The 12,250-nt window shown below is 33.2% G+C and overlaps 1 protein-coding gene across 3 annotated transcripts in view; it reads right to left on the bottom strand.

Annotated features, from left to right (window-relative positions):
• Window positions 1-12,250, bottom strand: part of Ahctf1 (AT-hook containing transcription factor 1) — a 63,833-nt gene that overhangs the window by 11,240 nt on the left and 40,343 nt on the right. For all 3 annotated transcript variants that reach the window (XM_046432539.2, XM_046432538.2, XM_046432537.2), the window contains exons 24-31: window positions 11,904-12,054; window positions 11,319-11,469; window positions 10,478-10,585; window positions 7,601-7,793; window positions 6,024-6,224; window positions 5,258-5,669; window positions 3,384-3,483; window positions 1,470-1,567 (exon numbers count right to left, since the gene is read on the bottom strand). In XM_046432539.2, the coding sequence (XP_046288495.1) occupies window positions 1,470-1,567; window positions 3,384-3,483; window positions 5,258-5,669; window positions 6,024-6,224; window positions 7,601-7,793; window positions 10,478-10,585; window positions 11,319-11,469; window positions 11,904-12,054 (1,414 nt within the window). The remainder of the gene's footprint in view (window positions 1-1,469; window positions 1,568-3,383; window positions 3,484-5,257; window positions 5,670-6,023; window positions 6,225-7,600; window positions 7,794-10,477; window positions 10,586-11,318; window positions 11,470-11,903; window positions 12,055-12,250) is intronic.

Consider the following 12,250-nt stretch of genomic DNA (forward strand, 5'->3'; position numbering starts at 1 on the left):
CCCCACAAATAACCCAATCAACAAATGGGCCAAGGAACTAAACAGAGGATATATAATCAAATCAACAAACATGAAAAAAATGTCCAACATCTCTAGCTATTAAAGAAAAGCAAATCAAAACTACTCTAAGACTTCATTTCACTCCAGTCTGAATGGCAGCTATCAAGAATACAAACAAAAAGAAGTGTTGGCTAGGGTGTGGGGAAAAAGGCACTCTCGTACATTGCTGGTGGGACTGCAAATTGGTGCAGCCAATATGAAAAGCAGTATGGAGATTCCTTGGAAAACTGGGCATGGAACCATTTTTTGACCCAGCTATCCCACTCCTCGGTCTATACCCAAAGGACTTAAAAACAGTATACTACAGGGACACAGCCACATCAGTGTTTACAGCAGCACAATTCACAATAGCTATCTTTGTGGAACCACCCAGATGCCCTTCAGTAGATGAACAGATAGGCAAAGCAAACTTTGGTGTATATATATACACAATGCAATATTACACACATCATTAAAAAAGAATAAAATCATGGCATCTGCAGGGAAATGGATGAAGTTGGAGAATATAATGCTAAGTGAAGTAAGCTAATCCCAAAAAACCAAAGGCTGAATAAAACATTGTTTGATATGAGAATGCCGACTCATGTCCACAGGGGGTAATGGAGGAACTTTAGCTAGGATAAAGGGGAGGGTGAGGAAGGGAGCAGGCATGGGGGTAGGAAGGACGGTGGAATGAGTTGGACATCACTGCCCTAAGTACAAGTGTGAAGACAAGAATGGTGTGAAAATATTTTGTATACAACCAGAGACTTGAAAAAATGCACTCTATATGTGTAATATGAAATGAATTACATTCTGCTGTCATATATAACAAATTAAATAAATTAACAAAACAATTTATAGGAACAGCTTTTATTAAGTGCCAAGCACTATTCTAAATACTTTCCACACATCTGGCTTAATTCTGACAACTATGAAATAAATCTTTTCACACATCTGGCTTAATCCTGACAACTAAGAAATGAATACTATTAATATTTCCATCTTATATTGTTAGTATTTATCAGACAAAAAATACAGAAAAACAAATTTACAGTTAAGGGCAAAGGACTTTTGAGTCAGATAATTACACCTCACATGGTGTCATGAAGATTAAATGAGATAACACGTATGGAAAGCTATAAGGTTACCAAAGAAAGTAGCTTCACCTCTGTATAATACAGAGAGCGTCTGAGAGTAGGTGTCCCACACCCCAAAACAGGATTAACTGTGGGGGAAAAAAAATTCAATGAATTATACTTATTACTTTCCCTGACTTATTCTTTCATGTTCCAAAATGCCTTACAAGCAACCTATTGTTTTGATAGCTGACATATCTCCTTAGAATGCCTTTATTCTAGGGAAGCAAATCAAAAAGAGTGGTAGAAATGAGAGAAGAAATAAAATGAAATAATCAAATGAACACATACATTCATTGTTGTCTGCTCTAATTGTAGAGTTGTAGGCTTCAACAGATATTAATCCTTTATCCAACACTGGTATCTTGGACTTTGGGGTGAGGATTTTCCTTTAGAAATAGAAATGTATACTTTAGCATGTATAAATATCCCACCTTCTCTACCTGCTTTGTCCTACTGCCTCTGTTATTCTGCTGATGAAAATCAAGGTTCAAAGAAATCACCAAACTCATTTTGAATATTATAAAATATGCAAGTGAATTTATAAACAAATAATGCTATACTTGGTTTTCCTACTTTCTATTATTTTACTTTTTCAGTGACAATGACATGACATCAGAGTACAAATAAATCTATTGAAATGCGTGTCAGTATAAATTACACTTTTGCTGATTTTTTTGAATAATCCTGGCCATGTTCTTCAAATAAGCCTGTCAAGTATTATGGAACATTTCCTATATACACAGTAGGATCAGGTTCAATATTTTAAAATTGGAAAAACAGGGTAAAAAGACTTATAATGGGAGACCATTGAAACCTGTATTAACACACATGATAAAAATAAGTTTCAGAATATGCTGACAGCCTTCATATTCTGAGCTGACCCTTCCCTAAAACCCAATTAGGCTGATTTTTAAAATAGAGAATAATGTATTTGAAGTATGTACACATGGATATAAGACTTCCTCAACCACAATGCTTGTAGCAAGGATAAGAGAACAATAAATCACCACAAAATATTAAACTTATATTCAGAAAGGAACTAGAGCTCTGCCAAGATGTTGAATATTCACCTAGTTTCTCAATGAAACCTTTTCTCATGTGAATGCTTTGTTTTATGACTGATGCAATTACCTATCAAATCCATTGTAATAAATAACATTTGTTTTCATTAAAGTTTAAAAAACACTAAAACAATAAAATATTGGATAATCTTTTATTCCACATTTTCAATAAAGGTCTGGGTAAATTCCAGCCATCAAATGTGATGTTTTCTCAGAAATGAAGTATGTGACCAAGTTTGACCTACCAGGTGACTATTGTGTTGCAGATGGTTTGTGAAGTTGCTCATTATTTATTTACTTATAGAGCAATGTTTTAAATTATCACATTTCAGATGAGTTATTTTACTAAATAACCTTTACTACCTCTTAATAATTGAAGCTGCCACTTTTTTGTATCCTCTACAACAGCACTACTACAAGTGCTGACATGCAATCTTGTCTTTAGTTGTGAAATGAAGGAAAAGAGCTTTTGCCAGGTGAACTAATTACTTCATATGGATCAGTTCAGTTGACTTTCAATAAAGGAAGCAGTACACTGATTTACATTCTAATATAAGCTTCTTATAATAGATGATAAACTGTATGGGAATTGGTACCATTTTACCAGATCCTGTTTTGAACAGCAAGCACTATGAATAAATATCACCTAATGCATGGCCTTTTCTGTCAATGAATTTATTTGACAGCATAATATTTTAATTAGTTATCAAAAAACTTGAGTGACTATTGTATGATTGTAAGGAAAAAAATTTCTCTCGGCCATCTCCCCTATGTTCCACTCTGGTTTTACAGGAGTCCTGTGCCTAATCATCCTGAAACTACTAAAAAAAGGAAGCACATGGAATAATACCATAGTTGTGAATGAACTTTTGGTCTTCAACAGAAAGAGTCAAAGAATATTAATATGCCTCAATTCACTAGGTCTTTATATTATAGAAATGTCTAGTAGTATTAAGATTTATTTCATGGTAACTAAATAACACAACTATAAAACTGAACAACTAGGAATACAGGTAATTATTCAAGATGGGAATGTCAAAAATCTAAATGAGCTCTAATACATAAAGAATATTTTGCTATGGGTTCATAATTTCATTAAACTTCTTTGGAAAAATATTTGAAACCATCTTCATAAACTTACCCTTCATGGATTGATGGCACACAAAGTGATGCTTTGGTTCCTTCAGTGGAGCTTAAGTTATCTGATCCTGAAAGGGACTCCTCTGCAACTTTCAAAGTGTCTACAAATCATACAGGTAAATATATCATTTAAGCTAAATGTTTTATAATTGCACAGGTCTTGAACTATTACTGTTTAAGAAGTTGCTAGGCCTGCTTTTTTGTTCTTTTGTGTTTATTTCCTTGGCATCAGATTGTCAGCAGTTCCTTTTACTAATTCTGAGTCAAAGAGCCTCCCTTAACCTCCAACTTTTTACCTTTGGCTGAACAAGTACAATTTATTGCAAATGTTCTACATATATCAATTCACTTAATCCAAAATATTCAAAGAGGTATATCAGAAAAACTAAAGCATAATATTAACACTGTTTATCCCGTATCACCAAGCATACTTAGATAGTTGAACAAGGATTCAAATTTAGTCTATTTTAATCTAGAGTATGTCTTCTATGATTCTGACTCCAACACACACACACACACACACACACACACACACACACATACAGATTTCTACTTGGGACTGCCCAATAGGGTAGAAACAATCCATTAAGATATTCTTATGTACATTCTTTTTTTTTTTTTAAAATTATGGTCCTGGGAATGGAAACCAGGGCTTCATGCATGCTAGGCAAGCATTTTACCACAGAGGTGCATTCCTAAGCCCTTTTTAAAAAAATGTATTTTGAGAGAGGGTCTAATTAAGTTGTCTGGGCAAGGCTCAAATTTGCAATACTCCTGGCCTCAGCCTCCCAAATAGTTGGGACTACAGGTATTTACCATACCTGGCTCTTCTATGAACATTCTATTCTAATATTTATCATTTAAACATTTAATGGAATTATGACACAGAAAAAAAAAGCAGTGTTTATCTCTAGACATACACTACTTCAGCAGACTCCTGAATTTAACAGAGAAATTAATAATATGTAACAGAGACATCACAATCCAAATGCCATTGGACTCACTTCATGGGCCTTTGGACATTTATCTTGATTGTTCTGTGATTGTTTTGGCAGTAAGGACGGAATATAGAACAAATATCCTGCTCTGTGAGCAGAATTTTCATAAATTAAGACTGCTGAATAAGTTAAAAATTGCAGCAACAATCTATTCCGTAAAGTTATTACTACATCCATTATTTATGGGAATATTCTCTAAATCAGACTGCTGAACCTTGCATTTCCATCCTTAAACATTAGTATTCTTTTCCAAATTTCATGGCCAGATTAAAAAGCATACTAAGTTCCTCTTTCTTCAAAGCTCATATATACTTATGGAACAATGTAAGCAATACTTATAACTGAAAAAGATTTTGACACTATGCGCATATATTATTTAATCTTGATCTTCACGCTTTCCTTATGGTGAAAAGAAACCTATTACAAAATTTATTAAGGTTGAGGAGAAAGCAGAAGGGATATGAAAAAGTGAGGAATGGTGGCATCTGACCAAACTTTCTTATGTACGTTTATAAATATACCCCAATGAATTAATCTTTATGAATAATGGACAAATTTTTAAAAATAATAATACATACAAGATCAGGAAAGCAGAGGGAGGAAAGGGGGAGGGAAAATTTTGGAGACTAAATTGAAAACCTCAATGGTTTTACTATAATGCACTAAAGAAGAATTTTTTTAAGGAATATCAATGGCAATTTTTAAAAAAATATTTATTTTTTAGCTTTTAGGTGGACACAATATCTTTATTTTATTTTTATGTGGTGCTGAGGATCAAACCCAGTGCCTCACGCATGCCAGGCGAGTGTGCTACTACTTGAGCCATATCCCCAGCCCTATCAATGGCAATTTTTAATATGTGGAAACGAGTTCTTACCCATCTGTTTTTCCTCATCTGGAGGAATTACTTGTGACTCAAACACATCTTTATCTTCATCTTTCTTGATTTGCTCAGTTAAATTAGTATTTAGTTCAGTGGAAGACTCTCCTGACTGGGAGGACCAAAAAATATCTTCAAACTCTTCTGGTGATGGTGCATCTTGATATTCTAAGGTGGTCTGGTCTGATCTGGTTGAAGCATTGCTTTCTTTGCTCACATCTAGTTTCTCCAAACTTTGGAAGGATGCGTCCAGTGACCCTGTATCCATTTCTTGAGGGTCCTTTTCTGAGCTATTTACAAGAAAAGGTATGGTTTCCTCTTTGCTCTTCGGCCATTCATTTTCTGCTGGAACTCCACATTTATGAAAAGATGTAGTGATAAATGCTTCTGGGTTACTGTTATCTGCAGGCTGTTAACAGACAACCAAATAGGAACTTAAGAAGTACTACACAGAATAAACAAAACAAAACTTTTTTAAAAAGCCCACAGACTAAGACTTAGGAAGTCTGAATTCTAGTGCCATTTCTGCCACCAATATATGCAATTCACTTGGTACTTTCAAGCCCAATTTTGTTTTTTATCTGTAAGAGGCTTAGCCATTGCCCTCATGTTTCCTTCAGAACTGTTTTGTAAATTCAAGTCAATCTATAAAATTGCATATAAAAATCCATAGTGAGGTTATTTAAATTGATTTATCACACTTTTTACTTGTAAGAGCTAATACAATCTTTGAGTCTTTTTTCCCTATTATAATCAAACTTACTGCAGTAGTCCATTTTGTGTTCATTTCTTCTTCCATGAATGAAATTTTAGTTTCTTTAAGTCGCAAAGGAGGAGTAAGAGACCTTCCAGGTGATGTAGAGGGAGATGCTAAAGGTGTTCGAAGGCCAGACCTTAGGATAGATTGAGGAGTAAACTCGGCAAATCCAGAAGAAGCAACTGACATAACCAAACTTTTAGCTTTCTAAAACAAAGAGCAAATGGAATTCTATTAGTGTTTATAAAAGGCATTTACGTAAGTATTTACTAGGGCATTTGAGTGACAATTGTGGTTATAGTCTCATTTTCAATAAACACATAAGTAGAAATTTTTATTTCAGATTGATTGGAAGAAAAAAAATTCTATCAGTGCTTTCTATATTTAAGGCTATTAAACTTAAAATTGTATCCATAAAAAATACAATGCCAATTAGTAAGATAAATTTAAGAAACAAAGTCTTACATTAAAGAGAGAACTGTGTGTACTGAACACAAAATTAATCTAAACTTTTTTTTATGTCTTAGGGAAAAAAAAAATCCATACAAGTATTAATAACTTATTAGATTTAGTAATAATGAATACATATAATTCAAAATTAGCACTTAATTTAGTAGAAATAATTCCTTCACTTAATTTGTCCACTAAAGACCCAGTAACCAGATTACTGAATCCCATTAATGAGTGCTGTTAGACACATTATAAGATTATTATAACTAAATACTCTTTTGGCAAGACGAACAAAATCATTCCCTAATATAATTTCACTTGAACTTTTTGAACTTAGCTGGAGAAAATACAAAACCAGTTTTTATTTTTGGACAGATGAAAAGATTAGAAATACAATACTGGATTGTGTCAGGAACCTAAAAATCCTATCAACCTTCTTTTAATAACTATTTTAGAAATAGCACTTAGTTATCTTTCATTCAATTTGAAAAATAAGAATTTTCTAGCTTTACTGATCTCTGGAAAGAGAACCCAGAAACAACAACAACAAAAAGAAAGCTTCTAGGATTCAATATAGAATACTGAACAAGGAGCAAGGAGATAACATATATGAAAATACTTTGAAAACGAAAAGATTATTGTTACAAGTTATCACAAGTTTAGTTTTGTTGTTTTCTCAATAATAATTTATCAGAAAGGAGGGAGGAAAAGGTTATTTAGACACTAATAAACTAGGAGTAGGAATAGTTCATGGTCAGAAAAATTTCTTAAAAATGTAAAAACTAAAAATTATTTAACAGAAGGAAAAAATAAGTGCATACTATCAGCAAAATTATATCAACATATATAAAAATCAAAAGCTTAAAATTATTTTGAAAAGGACAAAGGCCAATTTATAATAACCATTCAGAGCTTTGTATAATATTCAAGACAATGTGATCATTATTATTAAATTTAATCAACCCAGTTTAAGAAGATGCAAAAGTATAGCAAGTATTTTGGAAAGACAGCCATGAAAATTAAAGTGAAAAACAGCTATTGACTATTCAGTTACAAATAGCTTATTTTCTCTGTGCTATTTGAAACTAAGAACACTCTTGCTTTACTATGAATGCTAGGGACATAATACTAACCTTAACTACAAGAGGAGTCTCAAGTAAATGCAATTCTGCAGACTTGGAGGTATTCTGATGTGATTCTTTTGACTGTGAACCAAATGGCAAAGAACTGGATACTAGGCATAAAGGAGATCTTGTGGGGCTTTGCTGAATAAACCCAAAAGGTTGAGAAGGTCGGGGGATAGGATGAACAACCAAATCTAGTAATCTGTAATCAGAACATACTTATGAATAGAAGAATTCTGGTAAATTATTAACTAAATTATTCTGATGAAACAAAAGAATTTTAATATTCAATGTTATTGTTATGATTTATATATTCACTAATAAATACCATAAAAACATGTAAACACACTTAGCCACCATTGAAAACTATTTCAGTAGCAAAAAAATAATTAGGAATTTTAGAAACAATTTAAGAACAAAGAATTCTAGTTGTCCCCTGATCACAATATTTTTCAGTAGTGGGGATTTAACCCAGAACTTTACCGTTAAGCTACATCACCCTCTTTTTATTTTGAGACAGAATCTCATTTAAGTTACCTAGGGCTGTTCTCAAACTTGTACTCTTCCTGCCTTAGCCTCCCCATTTGTTAGGACTGATTATGTATCACCATGCCTGAAGTTCTCTTTCCCTTTTACCAGTTATTTACTGAGCTTCCACTATCAGCCAGGCATTTATTTACCATGAAGATTAACTGCTAAAGATTGACAATACACAGGATAAGGCATCCCTAGCAATCCATGTGCTAAAATTCATCTTTATCAACACTTAGGATATGACAGCATTAAAGTCTAGACTAACACCCACCCCCCAAAAAAAGTTAATTAAAAAAAGTTTGTTGGGCTGGGGATGTGGCTCAAGCGGTGGTGCGCTCGCCTAGCATGCGTGCGGCCTGGATTCGATCCTCAGCACCACATACAAATAAAGATGTTGTGTCTGCCGAAAACTAAAAAAATATAAATGAATATTAAAAAAAAAAAAAAATTCTCTCTCCCTTAAAAAAAAAAGTTTGTTGACAAAATAATCTCAAAAAGTTTTCCATAATGTCCCAGACCTAGTTTACATCAAATGATAAAACTGATTTCATTCATGATTTGTATAACACATACACAGTCCAAATAAGCTTAAAAACTTACAGAAAAATATTTTCAGGTCATAATATAGTTGTAAATGGACTTTTAATTTTATTTATATGTGGTGCTGACACTCAAATCCAAGGCCTCACACGTGCCAGGCAAGTGCTCTACCACTGAGCCACAACCCCAGCCTCCCCAATAGTCTATTTTATGTCTGTATTTTCTATAATAAAAACAGTTATTTTTTTATTTCTCCCAGATGCCAGTGTGGATCAGCTGAGAATAACCAAAGAAGAACAGCTTGTTCTGTTGCCCAGAAAGTTTTTTAAAAATCCCAGTTGTTTTGTTTCTCCTGCATTCTATCCTTCAGATTCCAAAGGGATTTTCATTATCAGGGTGGTAGATCCACACAGATCATGGGTACTTTAAGAATCAACCTATTACCCAGTGCAGAAATGAAAGCATTTTCATTACAAGGTCTTTGTACCTGTTATTCTGTACCAGTCACAGCCTTGAGATTTCTACCAAAACATGAACATCTAATCTAGACATTTCTTTCTCTATCTTCGTTTCTTTCTAATTTGTATTTAAATTCTGTACTTGTAAACAAATTGCTTACTTTTTAATTTAACTTTTCCAATATTATGTTAAAAGCTCTGCACTGTTAATATTTACACTGTTAATATTTACATCTTGCCTATTTAGGTGAGACTGCTTCTCAAAAGCAAGGTCTGTATGACAAATGGCAAAATTCTTTGGGTGGTTTAGTGGTATATTGGGAATTAAAGCCAGGAGTGCTTTACTGCTATTAAGCTACATCACCAGTCCTTTTTATTTTGAGACAGGGTCTTGCCAAGTTGCTGAGGCTGGCTTTGAACTTCTGATCCTCAGCCTCAAAGCTCAGTGTGATTACAGGCATGTATCACCATGCCTGGCACAAAATTCTTATACAAGATTAAGTTATTCTCTAAGAAGAGTATGAAGAAAAAAAAATTCTTTTTTCCTTGTTACCAGGGATTGAACTCAGAAACATTGATCGACACTCTTGACACTTTTCATTTTATTGACTAGTCTTTTTTAAAAATTTCCCTTGGGTAAACAAGTAGGAGTGGGGATGCTGAGTCATAAGGGAAAAAAATGTATGTTGAAAGAAATTGGCAGAGTTTTATGTTCCTACCAGCAGCAATGCACAACAGTTCAAACTGCTTTGCACACTTGCTCGCACCAAGTATTTTTGTAGTTAGCCATTTGAAAAGGTTTACCGTGACCTCAAGAGCATTTTTCTTTTTTTGCAGTAATACAGATTAATCCCAGTGCTTCATGTTTACTAGGCAAGCACTCTCCCACTGAATCATATTGCCAGTTATGAATATTTTTCAACTATCTGATGTTGCTAAATACAACTTATAATCACAATTTCATTTAGATGTGAAACACTGAATTTATTTATATTTGTAATATCATATTACTGATATAGTATTACTGCATCTGAAGTTCTATGAGACATCAAGTAGTCTCTGCTGTACAGGAGAAAGCTTCAATATGAACCAACTGAGATTAGTTAATAATTACAAAAACAATTTCTACAGAGGTCATCTAACAAGAAGATAATATCAAAGGGGGGGGGAAGCCTAACATTTTACTTTACTCCAAAGTTATAGCAAAGAATACTTTTCACTAAGATGTCCGAAATGAGAAATTGATTTTAAAATCACCATACTGTCCAAATTTTAAAGAAACCATACATTAAACATTACTGTTGTAATTAATGCCTAACATTGTGTCTTTAAGGATGATTTAATGAACTCTCACCTAGAAATCCTCTGTGATGCTTTTGAAATGGGTGTTCCAACAAATGCCTCAGGCAGTTGTAGATGTGGGAAAGAATATACTATAGGAGATGCTTCTTCTATTTTAGGACTACAAAGAAAATAAAAATTTAACTTCTGATTATGCATCATGCTGCATTGATTAAAAAAAAGCTTTAAAGTAAAATTAGATGGAATAGGAAAGGACTTTCATTTCTTACTTTGCAATATCTACAATAAACACACTGCCTTTTAAAAAATGTTTTTTAAATATTTATTTTAGATATAGGTGGACACAATATCTTTTATTTTTATGTGGTGCTGAGGATCGAACCCAGTGCCTCACGTATGCCAGGCAAGTGATCTAACTCTGAGATACAACCCAGCCCCTTAAACTTTTTTTAGTTGTCAATAACCTTTATTTTATTTGTTTATATGCAGTGCTAAGAATAGAACCCAGTGCCTAGGCAAGCGCACTACCACTAAACCACAACCCCAGCCCCAGCCCCTAAATACACCACTCTAACTGAAAGTAAAACATTCTTCTTTTAAGAAAAGCAGCCACCATAAAAATGCTTTTCCTCTTTACATATGCTAATAATAAACACTATAATAATTAGGGTAGATTGTGATAAATACTTCGGGTGTCCAGGAAAAACTGCAAGTAACATGACCTTAAAAGGTATAAGAAAGGGGCTGGGGCTGAGTGGTAGAGCGCTTGCCTTGCATGTGTGAGGCACTGGGTTTAATTCTCAGCAACACATAAAAATAAATGAATAAAATAAAAGTCCATCAACAACTAAAAAAAATACATATTTTTTTAAAAAAGGTATTAAAAAACATACTTATTATAAAGTGAGACGCTATTTCCAGGATCACTGCTTGTCCACACCTCTCCAATTCTAGATAACACATTATTGATGAAAGTGGATCTTGATAACACTGTTCCTGTCATGGCTTTCTTTGGAAATGCTGACAATGGTTTGGGTCTAGAAACTGTAAAATGAAGAATGTAGGATTTAATTGATTCTCTAACAAACAGGATTTTAATAATGTAATATCAAAGAATGGACAACATGGAAGTCATAATAAAGTTTAAATTATATTTGGTTTAAACTACAGCTATACTGAAATTTAACAATTTGGGATATGGTATAAAATTATTTAACTAAAAGTTGGGCACGTCTTCAACTAAAATACAAGATTTTCATTCTGCGTTACAGTAGGAAACAAATTGTAAAAAACGTCCCAGAAAACCCTACATTTCATGGAACAGAGTAGTCAGTAAACAAAAAAAAAAAAAAAAAAAGACTGTGATGAAAGTATTAGTAAAAGTGAGTAATATTTAAAGTAATGAGAGTTTCAGAGAAGCAATCATTCAATATTTTTAATAGCCTGAGAGTTTATGACATTCTTCAATGAAATCTTACATTCTTGATAAACTGATGATGTTGACAGATGGTAAGGCTTAGCTCTTTCCATGGCTAATTTTCTCTGGACTCTAGGAAGGATTTCCCCATATTGCTCTAATATAGAATTTCGAGCCACTGATCTCTCCCGCAAACGAGGATCCCGATCATTCTATTGAATATATCAAAATTGTATTTACCAGTTAAAATATAATCATATTATAAATATTTTCTTCCTCCTACCTATATTTTTCCAAATTGAAGATTTTGCACACAAACTTAATTGCTTACATCAATTAAAAATGTCTACTAACAAACATTGCTCCTTCACAACTATTAAAAACAGTGGTTATCATTTATTAAACATT

The sequence above is a fragment of the Marmota monax genome, unplaced genomic scaffold (genome assembly GCF_021218885.2).
Source record: "Marmota monax isolate L192 unplaced genomic scaffold, Marmota_monax_Labrador192_F-V1.1 WCK01_AAM20220418_F8-fsc00090, whole genome shotgun sequence".
In the NCBI taxonomy this organism is placed as follows: Eukaryota; Metazoa; Chordata; class Mammalia; order Rodentia; family Sciuridae; genus Marmota; species Marmota monax.